Raw genomic sequence first — 16,086 nt, forward strand, 5'->3', positions numbered from 1 at the left:
ATGTGCTGATTGACCAGTTGAGTCCACCCACACTGTTGCCATGGCGATACATTTCTAATAAAGTTTTTAATAACGTGCCGACCCTTCCACCCTGCTGAAGCGGAGGACGAGACCGCGAGCTTGACTCGGTGACGGACGCAGGGATTACTCAGGGTCAGTGCTGAACTGGGTTGGGTCAAGTTTGGGGCTCAGTATTGGAGGGTCCTCCGTTGATGTGAAGGTTGGTCTGGTGGAGACGAACGTCTGGGCATTAGTTCGAGCTCAGGATCTTCTCATCCGCCAGTCGACAGATGTTGTCAAGACGAGTCACCACGGTGACAATTCCCTGTGTCGATCGACTCACGAGAGGAGAACTGTGAGGTAAATAAAAGCACTTTAATTCAGCAGAAAAGAGACCCACGTTACAGGACTTCTGGGAAAGGCTCATCTGGGCGGAGCCAGGAGTCCGGCCTTGGCTGCCAGCGCCTCGTTCTGCTGGATGTGATACTCCTGGAAGCGCATGGAGATCCGCTGCGTCATCTTCAGGTACTTCTGCAGGCAGTTCTCCGAGCAGCTGGACTGGAGGAGACAAAGGTCACGCCTGCGCGCTGCCAGCTGGCTTTGCCGGGTGCCAGGTGTGGCGTTACCTCGTCTGCCTTCACCTCCCGGCTGGTGAAATCCCTGATGCAGTCCATGAAGCAGCTCTCCGTCACTTTGTTGTACGTCCCCAGAAACTCTTTAAACTGAGCGGCAAGACAGAGACATGAGCCGCCACGGAGGGGACACGTCTGCGAGGTAACACTCACCTGTTTGATCTGCTCCGTCTCTGACACCTGGACCGCCATGATGCGGGGCTCGGCCCTGTGACGTCACTGACGGCGACAACACGATTTCAATCTACACTGCGCTCAACACACGAAAAAACAGCAACTTTGGCCAGGCAAAACGTTGGTGACTCGCGTGCCACAAGAGACAATCCACGTTTTCAAAGTCGAGGTCAGAATGTTAAAGCGGATCAAAGCGCACTCACCTGCACCGGAGGTTCAGGGTTTCCAGACGGACGTACGGTCGACAACACACCTGACGCGCTGTTCCGTGCTGTGACGATTCGCGTCTCGCACTCGCTGCAGCTGGAAACACGTGAAATCGACAGCAAAACTGCGGCTTGTAGAGGTCGCGTTTAGCGCCACCTCCGAACTTCCGGTGAGAACAAGCTACAGAACATGGTTCCGCACGGTGTTGACGCGACTCATTGTTCTCCAAATATCGCGTCTAGTCTCGGTCGATCACTTCAAATTAACAACGAAAACAGCATGTAGGTTTCCTGAGTAGGTTACTGAATTTTGCGATGGCAAATATGATCAAAAGAGCAAATAAACGGCGAGGGAAAAACCACTTCCGTGTAACTGTTCATTACTTATTATTTTTAGATTTCATCCACGGTGATTGTATAAAATGGTTATTTTAGCACTAAAACAACAACGTTTAAATTTGCGCTGACGCGTTAATATGAGTGCGCCGCACCCGCCAAGTTGGACCCAGCCGGATGCTGAACGTGGTGGGACCGCGCGCTGAGAAGACCGCGATGCTGCCGCTTCAGAGCTCCGGTACTATTGTCGTGGCGTAACCACCTGCTTACCACGCAGAAACATGAACTACGGTGAAGCGAAGCTCGAACTGCAGCAGCTCCTGGGGCGCGTGAGTCCAGCTGAACTCCCCAAACTCCTGGACTGGGTCCGAACCTCAGGTAGCAGCTCACGACTCACCCAACACAAGCCGCGTGTTGGCGCTGCTCCGGAGTAGAGTTTGTTCAACTCGCTGTATTTTACTGCAGCCACCGTCGCCGCTGTGTTGTCCGCGTGTTATGACGAGCGTGTTATGAGTTGGAGCGCCACATCACGCCGTGTCTTACGGCGCCGTGCCGCGCAGTCCTAGAACACCGTGGTGACGCCTTGGTTTCTGCAGAGGAGCTGGACGATCTCGTGACGGACAACGGAAAAGTGATTCTTCAGAGTATCGCTGATGACCTGCGCGCTCACCTTCCGCTGGACGCCATGTTGCCCTCAGAGGCCAGTGCACGAGCCCAGGTGCGACGCTGCGTGCTGTCATGGTGTGATGTGATTTGTTTGTTTGTCATCAGTGGTGTTTTTAGTTACTGTTATGATGTTTTGTTCATGATTGTTCCAAAGCACTTCCCCTGTTGCTGGGATCCTCACTGACTTCTGAGATCACGAAGGTCAAAGGGAGCAGCACTTCTCCCCCTTCAGCTCCGTCTGTGTTTTTCTCATTGAACAGTGTTCATGTCTGAGCAATGACCGGGTCTTCAGCAGACATCAAAGGATGAGCTCAGAACATGGCGTGCGTGTGTGTGCGCTCACAGATGCAGCGGCGTCCACGACCCACCGTCCACGTGGACGCCTTCCTGTACGACGACGAGCAGGTGGATTCGCTGTGCGACGGCGGGAAGATGAGTCGCTCCTACTGTCTGAGGTGTGGCTCCAACGAGACGGCGCCTCTGGGTGAGGGCAGCGCTTGGCTCAGGTCACGTGACAGATCAGCTGACTCCTCGTCGTGTCTTACCCTTGTGCTGCATCACCTTCTCTCTGCAGACTTCATCTCACACTCCTTCTCCGTCGCTGAGCTGCGCTTCCTGTTCCAGAGCGTCTTGCCGGACCTGAGCGGCCGGACGTTGGTGGATGTGGGCTCCAGACTTGGGGCTGTACTGTATGGGGTGAGAGGTCGACACGTCACATGAGCTTCAACTGTTGCAGTGTGGTATGGGATGTCACTTTTGAGTGGTCAGAGTGGGAGGTGGTCATAATGGTGATTATATTTGTAGCAGCATTGGTCATGTGATGGTGGCGCTGTAGCATCTCCAAGGTGTCAGGCAGGTGGTCATAATGTTAGGGCTGACCGGTGCATGTGCGTGACAGGGTTATGTCTACAGTTCGGCCTCCACCCTGGTGGGACTGGAGATCAGCGAGGAGTTTGTCCATCTGCAGAGGGAAGTGGTCAACAAATACCAGATGGGCGCCAGAGTCCAGGTTGGTGTGACGCCGACCGGCGCCCAAGCCTGGTGCTGACCGTGCGGCCGCCTGCAGGTCGTCCACTCTGACGTCTGTCTGCAAGGTGCACTGCTGCAGGAAGCCCACGTTCTGGTCATGAACAACGTCTTCGAGTACTTCCTGGAGCCGGCGGAGCAAGTCAGGTGACCACACCACTGGCATGACGGGCGCTGAAGCGTTGGTGACGCCGTTTGTGCCCAGGTGCTGGAGGTTCATCATGGAGAGGTTTCGAAGGACGGGCTCGCTGCTGCTGACCGTCCCCAGTCTGCAGGAGAGCCTAGCCCAGGTGCAGGTGAGACCCGCCCCACTCTGCCGCCTCTGTGCCGGCCCTCACATCTGTCGCCACTAGGAGGCGCTGCCTCCCGACTGGGTGGAGGAGCTTCCGGTGGATCACGGCGTCGACACGGCTCACGAGGCAGACGCCAGCGCTCTGAAGGAGATCCACCTCTACAGGGTCCTCTGAGCCGTCCGGCCTGCTTCATGTGGACCCGAATTGGTTCTGATGTGACTGCACTCCTGAACACATTGTTCGTCCTATTAAAACATGGCAGAAAGTTGAGTTGTGTCTTTTGTGTTTTGAAACAGTGTGGCGCTTGTGACCTGTGAACCAGGAGACAGGCCTCGCCAGGAAAACCTCACGTGGGTCAGTGGCTTCAGGCACCTTCACTGCTGAGCACGGGCTGACCCGCGTGCATGGTGCGGCAGGAGGCCACAGTCAACAGTTCCCAGTAGTTTTCTGTTGACTTGCCGCTCACACAGTTTGATATCGGAGGAAAATGAAGTTCATCTTCCCTCATTTGACCCCCCTCTATGTTCACCATCCTTGATGATGTCTCAAAGTGGCAGCACAGTGTTGGACAGTGTCTGATGTGAGATCTAAGGAAATGAAAGCAATAAAAGAGGCGCGGTGGCACAGGTTCCGTATCGTGTTCCTGCTGACAAGAAGCACCGAGCACTTGAGTCCAGTTGTGAGTAGATATGGGCCTCACACCGCTGCCGAGTGAAACACGCAGGGTTCATGTGCAGCTGGATGCATTTTGCTCTGAACCTTTTTTCTTCAGCCTTTACGCCGAGTTATTAACGGACTGACAACTGAGTGATTTACTGTGATGGATAAACACGAGTTTATGGTCGTTCTTCTGAAGCAGGGACGGATGTGTGCGGCAGGGGTTAAACCGCCCGTGTTTTCAAATGAAGACGTGAATTCCCGCCGTACACGGAAGCGCAGCAGCCGCGCCGGTACTTGTCTTGGTGACGTCACTGGTCGCGTCATCGGTGGAAGTCACGCGAAGTGTAGTATTCATAGAGCGCCCATTGGCGAGTAGCGGGGGAGAGGCAGCGCGGGCGGCCAATCAGCGTCGAAAAGAGCGCAGCAGCCCCGCCCAAACCGCCACCGCTGATGTTGCCTTCACGAACAAAACGTGAGATGGAGTCAAACATACGGTTTGTTCTGTTAATTGAGGTACAGCTCATCTCAAATGGAAAAAGGGAAGCCGGTTCATCACCAGTCGGAATGTTGTGATCTTGCGTGACATTGATACCGGCGGCTCATAGGAGAGTCACGGCATCCTAGAGTTTCATCATCACGGTTACCACACTATTTTACCGCATACATTTCCATAATTTTTGAATAATACTTTGGCGATACTTTATTATCATGAATACACTTGTTTAAAATGTGAAAAGTTCGAATTGAAGTCGTCATCTGAGGGCGAAGTGAGAGGAAACAGAAAATTCCGAGCCCAGTTACAGTCCGTGAAGCGGTACAAAACTTGGTCAACAACGTTCCGCCGGGACTTGATCACTTCGGATTATCTGCCGCCGCACCGTCCGTCCGCCAGCAGTAGTTCCACGGGATCGATCCAGAGTCCGCTTGAATCACGGTGTTAATCGGTACGTAGGCCACTTGCGAGCAGGCGGCGAGCCGGTTTGGTTTCTTTTGTGTCGGAGCTCAGCCGCGAACATCGGCTCCCACGCGGCGGCTCGCGATCATCCGCGCGTCTAACAAAAGAGCCGCTCGACTCCGTGCTGCTGCTAAGCTCGGCGTCCCGACCGGCTCGTCCCGGGGGACGGAACTTGTTTGGAGCTTTGAAACCTCGCTGACTGCACTTCCCTCTCTTTTATTTCACCCAAGACTGGTCGATGAAGCGGGGCTGAAATGCCGCTTCTCCACCGAAAACCGTTCGTCCGACAGAAACCTCCGGCGGACCTGCGGCCGGATGAGGAGGTCTTCCTCTGCAAGATCACCCACGAGATCTTCCGCACTTACGAGTGAGTTGCCCGTCCACCTGCCTCCGCTCGACGCCTGGAGAGAGCGGCGTTTCTGTCCGCTCCGGCAAAGTTCGCCTGGTGAACCAGGCAAAGTTCGAGTGCAGTTTCAACCTGGGTTTCATTGAAATAACTTCGACGAGTTGTGTATGAGTGTTGGCCTCCTGAAGTCGGGGCTGTGGAGGGTGTCCCACCTGCCGACACCGGACAGATGTCGGGTTAGCCGCAGTTAGCTGCCGCTTCAGCTCTTAAAGGGACGGGCCACAGTTCTGCTACTGTCAACCTGTGTGTGTGTGTGTGTGTGTGTGTGTGTGTGTGTGTGTGTGTGTGTGTGTGTGTGTGTGTGTGTGTGTGTGTGTGTGTGTGTGTGTGTGTGTGTGTGTGTGTGTGTGTGTGTGTGTGTGTGTGTGTGTGTGTGTGTGACAGCCATTCCAGACTCCAGAGCGGTGGTGACTTTCTGAGCCGTGTGTCTGCCCGTCAACACTGCCGTCCCACCATCGTTGTTGGTATCAGCAGCTCCATCTGTCTTTGTACCGTCCGCTCCAGTTTGTCTTTTCACCAAACATGGAGCTTCCCGGTCCAAACTGTTCTCATGGTGCCTTTGAAAAGCTCCTGCAGTCTGAATTATGAAGCCTCAGATCCGAGTTTGACGCTTTGTTTTCTGACTAAAATGTTGAAATCGTCTGTATTTCTCTCGAGCTACAAAGATGAGCGCAGCTCTTGAAAGGCGGAGACAGAAATGTGACTTCCTAATTTACTGCACAGTAGAAGGAGTGGATGAACTGTCCACACAAAAGACTGGGATCAGAGCGGTTTGGCCTCAAAATGGAGTTGCTTAAGCTGCTTTCGGCTTCTTTAGTGGTGGACGGGTGGTGTTAGTGTGGGGAGAGGCTCAGCTGAGGATGATGATGAGCTCAGGCTTCTCTGAAACAAAGTTGTGTTTGTGCTGTGTTTCCCTGTCTGGCAGTGAATTCTTTGAGAGGACCATCTTGTGCAACAGCCTGGTGTGGAGCTGCGCTCTGACGGGCCGGTCGGCCCTCACCTACCTGGAGGCGGTGGAGAGCGAGCGGCGAGCGCGACAGAGTCTCCAGAACTACCCTCCCAACCTGCTGCAGCCGCTGCTGCACCTGGCCACCCTCAGCAACCGCTGCCGGCTCTCTGAGCTCTGCGAGGACGTCTACGTGTTTGTCAAGGATCGCTTCTTCCCCGGGGAGGTGGTGGACGTGACCCTGCGCGGCGGCACCAGGTTGGTGTTCAGGCTCAGGTCCTCAGCAGACGCCTGGCTGATGCTTCGTCCTCTGGCTCCAGGCAGGCGTGCGAGGTCGTGCAGGTCATCCCTCCCAAAGGCTCGCTGCTGACCAATGGCCACGGCAAGTCGACGGAGCACGACACCATCGTCATCAGCGACAGTGAGGACGAGCACGATGACTTCCTCAGTTCTCCGGTTATGGTCAACGGGTCAGTTGATGGAAGACCCTCCAACCAGAGAGGCGTGTTGCTGCCACATTGTCTCACTGCTGTGTCCCAACAGGAAGAAGAAAAAACCCCTGAATCCTTCTGCCTTCAAGTACTCGGTCAAGATGAGTGACCTCAGCGAGCCCGTCACCGTCGGCGCCAAGCAGATCACGTAAGTCAGCCGGGCGACTCCAGCTGTCAGAGGAGGAGGCTCTGAAAACACATCAGCGCCGTGAGATGTGGAGATGTCAAATGTGAAGAGAAGCTGGGCTCAGAGGCCAGAAGAAGGCTCTTGCTGTTGTGTTGTTCGAGCTCCATGACGCTACTGCCCCCTGCTGTCAGATTGAGCTCTTGGCAGTGTTCGGCCCAAAGCTGATAACATCACCGTCAACAGCTGATTCCACCTCTGTTGTCGTCCACAGTCGGAAGAAAACCCTGATGTCCAGAGAACGACTCAAGTTGCTCTTCAAGCAGCACTGCGAGTGTGTCAACGGGATGGTGTCCGTCAAGGTCAGTTGGCAGCTGGGCTGCTGTGGGAACGTGCCGGTTGTCAGCGGTGTTCTCTGCCTCTCAGGCGTCCACCGTGGCCAAGTACGGTCTGTCCCAGCAAACCTTCACCCACTTCTTCCCCGAGGAGCCGCCGCTGTTTCCGTCCAAGCCCTCCAGCTTGAGTTCCCCGGGACAGGTAGGGACGGCGGTCGCCCGCGTTGCATGGCTGCTCACGTCACGCTGTTGTTCTCAGTCGCGTTTGGCCGCCGAGGAGAAGATGAGGCTGCAGCAGCAGCGCGAGGAGATGGCCGCCGCCGGCCACGAGCGCGCTCAGTCAAAGAAGGGCAAGGAGGAGGCTCGCCGCAAGGAGAGAGAGGACAGGGAGAAGCAGAAGGAGGAGCAGAGAAGGTGCTTCGAGGAGGAGAAGCTGAAGAAACGGGAGGAGCAGAGGAGATGGTTTGAGGAGGAAAAGCAGAAGAGGAGAGAGGATAAGGAGCGCAGGAAGCTGGAGAAGGAGCAAGTGAGTGCTGTTTGCTTCTTCACGGTTCCAGCACAGCAAGTGGTCTCACCCACTCATTGGTCAGGAGCGAGAGAAGTTGAAGGAGGAGAAAAGGAAGTACGCCGAACGTCTCAAACTGTGGAACAAGCCCAGAGAGGACTTGGAGTGTGAGGATCTGAAGGTCGGTGGACGTCACTCGCCGTTGGGTTTCACCCTCCATTGCGACCTTGACGAGTCGGTGGTGCTGCGTACAGGAGCTGCCGAGCCCAAGCCCCGTCAGGACTCGCCTTCCTGCCCAGCATTTTGGAGAAGCTTTGATGGTGCTGGAGTTCCTGCAGGCCTTCGGCGACGTCTTTGACCTGAAGGACGAGTTTCCTGAAGGAGTCTCTCTGGGTAACGTTGCGGGTCGTTCCAGATGAACGATGAAGCCTGAGTGTGTTTTTGGTGCTGAAGAATGTTCTGTGTGTGCAGAGACCCTGGAGGAGGCCCTGGTGGGTTCTGACCCAGAAGGTCCTCTGTGTGAGATGCTCTTCTTCTTCCTGTCCGCCATCTTTCAGGCTCTTGATGAAGAGCGGGAGGAGGTGGCCAAAGAGGCTGAAGGTAACAGACACCTCAGGGGCCTGGTGACAGACGGTGACCGAGGGCAGGAGAAAATCCAAAAGACAAGTCAAGTGATCACACTGTGTGAAGTGATGACATTCAATAGAAAGACTCTCAATGTGTCTCTAAAGTCTACTTTCAATTCTCATGTATTTAATGGGAGGAGGAAAGAAATACTGCCAAAACAGTCGACAGAAAAGACGAACCATTAAAAAATCAAACAAGGACGTTTTGGTCCAGTTGCGTTGTGATGAACAAAACAGTCACGTGATGGGTTTTCTAGTTTGACTCCAGGAGGTGGAAACAGGTCTGCGCTCACCTCCCTCTCTGCTCCGCCTGCAGAGATCGTGGAGCCCCTGGATGACACCACGGACCCCACTGACCGTGCGCTCAGCGCCGTGGCCTCCCTGGCCGCCGCCTGGCCGCAGCTGCACCAGGGCAGCTCTCTCAAGCAGCTGGACCTGGACAGCTGCACGCTGACGGAAATCCTGCGCCTCCACATCCTGGCGTCCGGCGCCGACTGCAACCTGGGCAACGCCAACTTCCGCTACCGCAAACAGGGAGGCTTCACGCTGATGGACGACCCGTGCGTGCAGCTGCGGCTGGCGGAGCCCGCGCTGATGAAGAGGCTGTCCAGCAGCGCCGTCTACGACTTGTCTGCAGGTGAGGTCGCGCGCTCGCCTGCGGCTGAAGACCTCCACGCCGACGCTCGAGTCGCGTTTGGGGAATTAAGCAGAACACAGGAATTAAAAGATGATTTTGAGATTCAAACAAAAAACGTTTAAATTCACTTTTTAATAAAGTGATTTTAAAAATATTTCAGAATTACTCACACACTCTCTTTAACAAGTTAATTACGATTAATTAATTACAACATTATTATGATGAATTAATAATTAATTTCATTGAATTGAACCGTGTGCTCTCCAGACAACAGGGAGCCTTTGTCAGGGCAGGAGTTCCTGCTCCACTGATGCCACTGATGCAGCAGACACCTGGCAGCTAGGATGAGAACAACAACAACAAACATGGAGGAATCCTCCCTGAACCAAAGCAAACAAAAGCAGCTGTTGGCTTTGGTCCAGGGAGGTTTTTCACTCCACTATGACCAGGGTTTCCACCACTCTGGATGGACTTGAGATTCTTATCACATTGAAGTTCTGATACAAAAGACATGAAAGGAGCTTTAGTTTAAATCGGGTGATATAGAAACTTGAATATAGTCTCCATGGTGATGTATTGTCAAACTGCTAATCACAATACAATATTTACAATATTTTGTTGTTTAAATGTATGTGTGGCTCCATCATTTGATTCAGTAATATACCACATTCATTCACACTGAAAAATGTGGCTTCTTCTGGCAAATATTCTTATACCATTAAATGCAATTAATTCGTCACAAATTCTCTTAATTAGATTCGTTTTTTTCATCGAATCCCACCCCTAATATATACAGTAAATATGTATACATCTTTTTCTTCAAATATTTGTTGACTCCGCTGACTTTTTTAAGTGTGTCCCTCCGTGTCATGATGATGTTTCTGCAGGGGAGAAGCTGCGGATCCTTCAGGCCCTCATCGGGAAGCTGCTGACCCTGGCGTCCAGCAGGGACCTGATCGAGGACTGTGTGGAGGAGCAGCGGGCAGCACGGCAGGAGCTGCGCGAGATCCGCTCAGAGCAGCATCGGCGGGAAAGAGAGGAGGCGGCGTACAGGTCGGCCATCAGCAGTGTGAAGCGCAGCGCGCCGCCTGTCTCGCGGCTCAATGCCAGTCCGTCTCTGTCTCTTCAGAGTGCGGCTGCGTAAAGAGGAGCGCTTACGGGAGCAAGAGCAGCGGATGAAGGACAAGGAAGAGAAGCTGAAGGAGCAGGAGCTCGGTGGAAAAGCACCGGGGTCGGTACTTCACACTGCTCACGCTCCTCTTCATCAAGAGGCTCACTCTCTGACTCTGTGTCCACAGCAATGCTGACGACGCTGAGCAGCAGAGTTTGTCCAACATCTCCAAAGGTTAGAATCTGCTCTAGATCTGCTCTGATGACAAGCTCTGGCGTCAGGAGGAGTCAAATGCATTGTCTCCACAGAGAGGGACGAGCAGCCGCCCTCGGAGTCCGGCGCTGGGCTGGGTCCTCCCGCAAGCCTGACTCCTGCAGAGCTGGAGGCCGAGCAGGAGAAGGTGAGCAGCGCTCCTCTGGCTGGACTTCACCAGGCGCTGAGATGCCTGTTGATGGAACTGTTGCAGGTTCGAGAGCTTCAGGAGCGAATCCAGAAGGCCGCCTCCTGCACCTGCCTGCTGCCGCTGGGCAGAGACCGCATGTACCGCCGCTACTGGCTGCTTCCCTCCGCCGCCGCTCTCTTTGTGGAGGAGGACAGCTTCGGCCTCACGGAGGACATGCTCCAGCCCCGGCCCAAGCCGGCCATGGACACCACGGCGCAGATGGAGGACGGAGACCTGCCCAAGGACGAGGTGGCGGAAGGGAGGTGCGTTGGTCAGCGCTCAGCTGATGTCGCCCTCAGCTGAAGCTGTTGTCCTTCTCCACAGCGCTGGCTCCAGCCCCGCCCCCCAGCACTCCCACAGCGCGCCTGTCAATCGTCCCAACCAGTGGTCCTTCTACAGCTCCCTGGAGGAGGTGGATCAGCTGATCGAGGCTTTGAACCCACGAGGTCATCGAGAGAGCAGCCTGAGGGAGGCGCTGTTGCAGGAGAGGGACCGCCTGCAGCAGCTCCTGCCATCATGTGACCGCAGCAAGTACAGGCACTCGGGTAGGTCCCAGTCCTGGAACCCAATCTTAACTGATGACGCCCCCTGGCAGTTGTTTGTCGGTTTGTCGTTGTAATCGCCGTGGGACAACGTTTTTTTCTCCTTCAGATGACCCGGAATCGTCCCGCTCCGTCCCAGAGTGCACTGCTGCAGCCGAGACGGTGATGGAGAGGAGGTTGTGTGACCTGCTGCTGGACATTGAGGATCGTGTCCATCAAGGATCTCTGGGAACTCTGAAGGTGAGAGGTGTCTTGTGGCTGGGTTGGGATGGCCCCTCACCCCCGCCTCCCCCCTCCATGCAGGTGATGGACAGGCAGCTGTGGCGCTCTGCTCTGGAGGCGGGGAACTATGAGCGACTGTGCTCCGTCGGGCAGCAGCTGGGACAGGACCACTCCATGGAGGTGGATGGTCACGTGACGGCGAAGGACAGGTAAAGTGGCAGCTTCCCTCGCAGCACGCGGACAGGAAGCCAACGCTGTGCTCTTGGTTTGGCAGCACGGCGCCGGGCAGTGGCAGCACCACGCCGCTGGTCCTGAACAGCGTGGTGGGACCCTTGGCTCAGGCACTGGCTCATGTCGAACACGGCATCGAGAGGCGTTTCCTCAAGGCTCCGCTGGGTGAGTCCCAAGGTTCCGGGAGTCGAGCAGCGTTTTGACCCCTTTGATCCGGCAGGCGACGACGATTCAAAGAAAGAGGTGAAGAAGAAGAGCAACAAGAAGAAGGAGGACGGCTCGTGTGACGGTGGGAGTGCAGTCAGCAGCCGGAGCTGTTGGACTGGATTTGACTAGGTGCTGTTGTGCTGGCAGATGGCGGCGACTCGGCCCGCGCAGTAAAGACGGTGCTGGACCGGTGGAGGGAGTCCCTGCTGTCGTGCTCCAGTCTGTCTCAGGTCTGACGGTTGGACTCCAGGGTGGGGCTGGTGACCCGCGACCAGAAGGTCTGATGCGTGGCTTCTGTCCCCAGGTGTTCGTCCACCTGTCCACGCTGGAGCGCAGCATCCTCTGGGCACGCTCCGTCCTCAACGCTCGCTGCCGCATCTGCCGCCGCAAGGGCGACGCCGACAACATGCTGCTGTGTGACGGCTGCGACCGCGGCCACCACACTCACTGCCTGAGGCCCCGACTCAAGGTAGCCATGTTGCAACTTTGTTGTTGAGGGGATTCTAACGTGTGACTGTTTGGCTCTCTGACGCCTCAGTTCCCGTCTGACATCACGAGATGATGTTTGTAGTTTCTGAATTATATTGCCAAATGGCCACCTCCCTCCTGAGGTGCGTGAGTGACAAGCCTTTTGCACAAGCGGAGCTAGAGAGACAGACCCGACCTAACTTGGTTCCGTTGCTGATGTCAGCTGCACCACGACCATCAAAGCTTCTGGTCTTCAGCAGTATCACAGGGTTGAAGAAGCGGCGTCCTTATTTTCAGAGGCCACTAGATGGAGCTCTTGGTTTGGAAATGAGTTGTACAAGTCTTAACATTTTAGAGCAGACGGCACCATCTGGTGGCCCCTGTTTCATGAAACCTCGTCTGCCCTTCACTCACATGCTGATTTTGAGTCCGGGCGAGTGTCCCCATGTCTCTGGTTGGCAGTGCCATCCAAGTGGAGATGTTGTTGGCTAAAAACATCATCTCCCTGTTTATCCTCTACTCGGGTGTGATTTGAGCGTTTTCACAGCTACTGCCTGATAACATCTTTGCTGACTAAGCGCTGGGTGTGTTCCAGGTCATCCCAGATGGAGACTGGTTCTGTCCCGACTGCCGACCCAAGCAGAGGTCCAGCCACTTCTCCTCCCGGAAGCGTGCTTATGTGGAGGAGGATGAGGACGAAGAGGATGAGGACGCAGAGGCAGAGGAGGAAGAGGAGTCTGAGGAAGAGGAGGAGTCTGAAGATTATGAGGATGAAGAGTCGGTGGAGGACAGAGTTGTGAGGTCGGTGGCCATGTTTCAGCCCCGCATTCTGTGAGATGGAAACAGAGCTTTATCAACTTGAATTTCTGCTGCAGTAAAAAGGGGCAGACTCCACCCTCCAAAAGTCGAAGCCGCCCAGCTCCGCCCACCAAAAGGAAAGGCCAACCAACTCCTCCTCCTCCTCCTCCTCCTCCCAAGGGCAAAGGTCAGAGTGGTACACCCAAGACGAAGAAAGCTGCAGACTTCAAAACCCCCACGCCCACCAAGTGAGTGGGGATCATGCGTCCTCAGCCTCTTCACTGACTCGTCCTGGGAGGGTCCTCACTGATAGTCCTCTGACCCACAGGTCCTCAGGGAAGAAAACACCTCCATCCAAGGCTCCGTCCTCTTCCGGCAAAGCTCCCACCCGCGCCAGCTCTCGGAACAGTACCTCCAGCCTGGGGCTCCCGGCTCCCTCCAGCAACACTCCAGACAGTCAAGACTCACGGAGGCGAACAGGGAGAGGTAAGGTCTGCACGTCTGCGTGAGGGGAGCCCACTTGACTCCTTCATCTTCCACCTGCTGCAGAGGATTCTCCACGATCCAGTGGCCCCAAACCTGTCCTCCCGTCCTCGTCCTCCTCATCCAGCCGACGCTCCTCCGGCAGGAACCACGGCGTCCACGAGCTGTCGGCATGCGAACACCTCATCGTGGATCTTGTTCGGCACGACGACAGCTGGCCCTTCATGAAGCTGGTGTCCAGGACTCAGGTGTGTTCACTGCCCGCTCACTGAGACCTGCTGACGGTCAGTGCTGCAGCCCTGCAGCGAGCAGATCTTCAAGACGCTCTGGCCTCAAGCTGCTGTCTGGGTGGAGTCATGATCTTCCTGTGCTCATTGGCAACTTCACTAGCTGGTGCCCATGAATTTAAGGTTGATGACATTAAAATGAATAACAAAGAAACCAACATTTTTATTGAATGAAATATAGAAGCCCAGATAATTGAGATTTGTAAATCACAAAATAAAAACACGAGTCACGTGTTCGCTTGCAAATGAATGCAAACGAAATAACCCTGGTTACTTACGAAGCTTCAGGTGATCAGATGGTGGCTGTTTTTCAGGCGTCAATGCTGGAGTTGGCTCTCTCACTTTAGTTGCAGTCTGCGTCTGGAGTAGAAGAACAATGACCTGGTCTCTTGGTTGTCCACTTATGGTACAGCGTGTGGCTCACACGCTACCGTCGCAGCCTCTATATCCGCTTTGAACAGCGAGGTGAATGATGAGCAGGAGCTTTGGCTCTGTAGCGTCGATGAGTCACGTCTTCATGATCCTCCGCGTTCCGTCGCCACCGCGCCTGACACGGTGTCGGTGTTTTACAATGGCGCCATCTGCTGGAATAAATGTTATTACGCTGAATTTAAATAAACCTCAGCGTTTAGTTTTTCCGATGAAAAAGAAATCCATATAGCATTTTGCATCCAAGGCCATGTATGTATTGACTAGGTCTTTTTTTAGCCCGATGTTTCTTGGTGGCGAGATGTAAGAAGGCAGTGGTGCACCACTGTAGCAGCCGTGGCACTGGAGCCCCGCCCCGGATCCAGGGGCTGCATGGGGTCGTGCTGAGGGCTCTGATCTGTGACCCTGCAGGTCCCGGACTACTACGACATCATCACCAAGCCGATCGCGCTCAGCACCATCAGGGAGAAAGTCAACAATTGTGAATACCAGACGGCAGGTTTGTGCGTGGCCCGGCGCCCGGGTGCATCGGGTCTCGGCCCGACTGACGCTCTGCGTGTCTCTCTGCAGACGAGTTTGTTTCCGACGTGGACCTGATGTTCTCCAACTGCCTGCAGTACAACCCGCGCCACACCAGCGAGGCCAAGGCCGGCCAGCGGCTGCAGCACTTCTTCCACTCGCAGCTCAGCAGACTGGGCCTGGCGCCGCCCGCCAAGCGCCCGCGCACCTGAGCCACGTCCTGCTCATGTCCCTATTTGGGAATCCCCGTCTGAACACGCGGGTCAAGGGTCACACTGGGCTGTCCTCGTCATTTCGCTCTCTTGTTGACCTTCTAATTTATGAATCTCTGCTTTGTTCTCCTGTCTGACCTTCCACCTGCTGACGCTCAGGGAGTTCCCCTGCTGCCAGACACTGGCCAGTCCAAGCCTCCGTTCCTGTAGCTTTGTTTTCAGTTTCGATCCTTTCCTCCGGTGATGTTTTCCTCTGCGAGCCCTGCTGCTGCAGTGTGAAGCGTTTCACACCAATACAGCAGACAAGGAGCAGACGTGTTGGATGGCTCTGGCTCTTCTAGTTTACAGTTCACCGTTCATTCCTCCTCAGTCTCATGTCCACTGCATATTTATTTAGCTTCCCTCGTCTTATTTATGACGAAATTCCCGCTGACTCTCTCTCCCTTGTATAAAAAAAATAAAGTTTTATACGTCAAGACTTGTACTGGATATCCAGTGTGTCTGACAGGACTTTTGTATGTAGCCATTGGTTTTACAATAGAACTTCAATAAAGTGAATGTAAAATCTGCCTCCAGTCGATGTTTGTCCTGCGTTACTCTCCATGTCTCCACCTCACGACGCCACATCGTGCATGCTCTGCATGGTGTGGCGTCGTGCAGAACATGACCGGAATCAGAACATTCCAGTTGTCAGCTGGAATGTTCTGATTCCAGCTGAAGACCGGGCAGTGGAATCAGAACATGCATGATGTGTTTCCTTTGGACCTGCAGTAACCTCCAACTGCAGCTGGTTCAATAGAATAGAATCATGATGTGCTTTGGAATAAAACACTCCAGTAACTCACCAAACTGAAGTTGCAGCACAAAACACGAGCCCAACTCTGAAGAGGGCTCGTGGCGATGTAAGAAGTGAAGGAGAATAAACGGCAGTGAAATTAAGTCACTGGGAATTTCAATGTCACATCCAGTCGTTGGACATGATGAACGCCTCTCTGTCAAGACGCGTTTTTAAAGGAAGACAGACTTGACTGCTGCACAGTGCGCTGTCCAGGGTGTCCCCTGTCTCTCAGCCCACTTTTTCTGGATCATAAATGGATTATATTATTTTAAGTATCTA

The 16,086-nt window shown here is 54.5% G+C and overlaps 3 protein-coding genes across 7 annotated transcripts; 2 read left to right on the forward strand and 1 right to left on the reverse strand.

The window, feature by feature from the left end:
• Positions 1 to 360: 360 nt before the first annotated feature.
• timm9 (translocase of inner mitochondrial membrane 9 homolog) lies at positions 361 to 1,932 on the reverse strand. Of its 3 annotated transcripts, none has more exons than XM_053844549.1 (4): positions 1,746 to 1,932; positions 786 to 851; positions 627 to 722; positions 361 to 558 (listed from the first exon to the last, which is right to left on the reverse strand). In XM_053844549.1, the coding sequence occupies exons 2-4, from the start codon at positions 822 to 824 to the stop codon at positions 424 to 426; spliced, it is 270 nt and encodes an 89-aa protein (XP_053700524.1). In that variant the 5' UTR covers positions 825 to 851; positions 1,746 to 1,932; the 3' UTR covers positions 361 to 423. The 3 variants fall into 3 exon arrangements, with proteins under 3 accessions (XP_053700524.1, XP_053700523.1, XP_053700522.1); XM_053844548.1 differs by lacking the exon at positions 1,746 to 1,932 and adding an exon at positions 1,060 to 1,656; XM_053844547.1 differs by lacking the exon at positions 1,746 to 1,932 and adding an exon at positions 1,010 to 1,647.
• On the forward strand, positions 1,517 to 3,941 carry zgc:109986 (uncharacterized protein LOC553566 homolog). 2 transcript variants are annotated; one of them, XM_053844536.1, is made up of 9 exons: positions 1,517 to 1,726; positions 1,945 to 2,066; positions 2,360 to 2,498; positions 2,589 to 2,710; positions 2,913 to 3,023; positions 3,081 to 3,187; positions 3,246 to 3,336; positions 3,394 to 3,548; positions 3,630 to 3,941. In XM_053844536.1, exons 1-8 carry the CDS (start codon positions 1,630 to 1,632, stop codon positions 3,505 to 3,507), a joined length of 903 nt encoding a protein of 300 aa, XP_053700511.1. In that variant the 5' UTR covers positions 1,517 to 1,629; the 3' UTR covers positions 3,508 to 3,548; positions 3,630 to 3,941. The 2 variants fall into 2 exon arrangements, with proteins under 2 accessions (XP_053700511.1, XP_053700510.1); XM_053844535.1 differs by lacking the exon at positions 3,630 to 3,941 and having other exon boundaries at positions 3,394 to 3,590.
• baz1a (bromodomain adjacent to zinc finger domain, 1A) lies at positions 3,940 to 15,507 on the forward strand. 2 transcript variants are annotated; one of them, XM_053844449.1, is made up of 30 exons: positions 3,940 to 4,012; positions 5,179 to 5,315; positions 6,280 to 6,558; positions 6,621 to 6,770; positions 6,844 to 6,939; positions 7,190 to 7,277; positions 7,342 to 7,452; positions 7,510 to 7,776; positions 7,841 to 7,936; positions 8,010 to 8,148; positions 8,227 to 8,355; positions 8,698 to 9,018; positions 9,906 to 10,071; positions 10,148 to 10,249; positions 10,317 to 10,363; positions 10,438 to 10,529; positions 10,596 to 10,834; positions 10,896 to 11,116; positions 11,223 to 11,353; positions 11,417 to 11,544; positions 11,610 to 11,731; positions 11,787 to 11,855; positions 11,921 to 12,003; positions 12,078 to 12,242; positions 12,837 to 13,042; positions 13,117 to 13,287; positions 13,368 to 13,525; positions 13,589 to 13,770; positions 14,650 to 14,737; positions 14,809 to 15,507. In XM_053844449.1, exons 2-30 carry the CDS (start codon positions 5,203 to 5,205, stop codon positions 14,967 to 14,969), a joined length of 4,320 nt encoding a protein of 1,439 aa, XP_053700424.1. In that variant the 5' UTR covers positions 3,940 to 4,012; positions 5,179 to 5,202; the 3' UTR covers positions 14,970 to 15,507. The 2 variants fall into 2 exon arrangements, with proteins under 2 accessions (XP_053700424.1, XP_053700423.1); XM_053844448.1 differs by lacking the exon at positions 3,940 to 4,012 and adding an exon at positions 4,643 to 4,937.
• Positions 15,508 to 16,086: the final 579 nt, after the last annotated feature.

This window comes from Synchiropus splendidus, chromosome 16, assembly GCF_027744825.2.
Source record: "Synchiropus splendidus isolate RoL2022-P1 chromosome 16, RoL_Sspl_1.0, whole genome shotgun sequence".
Classification (NCBI taxonomy): Eukaryota; Metazoa; Chordata; class Actinopteri; order Syngnathiformes; family Callionymidae; genus Synchiropus; species Synchiropus splendidus.

What these genes read in the sequence shown, in the direction of transcription:
- timm9 (XM_053844549.1), bottom strand. Translation starts at nt 824, where the DNA reads ATGGCGGTCCAGGTGTCAGAGACGGAGCAGATCAAACAG. An exon ending in AGACGGAGCAGATCAAACAG is followed by an intron (nt 723 to 785) that starts GTGAGTGTTACC and finishes CTTGCCGCTCAG; the next exon opens with TTTAAAGAGTTTCTGGGGAC. An exon ending in GGGAGGTGAAGGCAGACGAG is followed by an intron (nt 559 to 626) that starts GTAACGCCACAC and finishes TGTCTCCTCCAG; the next exon opens with TCCAGCTGCTCGGAGAACTG.
- zgc:109986 (XM_053844536.1), top strand. Translation starts at nt 1,630, where the DNA reads ATGAACTACGGTGAAGCGAAGCTCGAACTGCAGCAGCTCCTGGGGCGC. An exon ending in AGGCCAGTGCACGAGCCCAG is followed by an intron (nt 2,067 to 2,359) that starts GTGCGACGCTGC and finishes GTGCGCTCACAG; the next exon opens with ATGCAGCGGCGTCCACGACC. An exon ending in GAGCCGGCGGAGCAAGTCAG is followed by an intron (nt 3,188 to 3,245) that starts GTGACCACACCA and finishes GTTTGTGCCCAG; the next exon opens with GTGCTGGAGGTTCATCATGG.
- baz1a (XM_053844449.1), top strand. Translation starts at nt 5,203, where the DNA reads ATGCCGCTTCTCCACCGAAAACCGTTCGTCCGACAGAAACCTCCGGCG. An exon ending in ACCCTGCGCGGCGGCACCAG is followed by an intron (nt 6,559 to 6,620) that starts GTTGGTGTTCAG and finishes CTCTGGCTCCAG; the next exon opens with GCAGGCGTGCGAGGTCGTGC. An exon ending in CGTCTACGACTTGTCTGCAG is followed by an intron (nt 9,019 to 9,905) that starts GTGAGGTCGCGC and finishes ATGTTTCTGCAG; the next exon opens with GGGAGAAGCTGCGGATCCTT.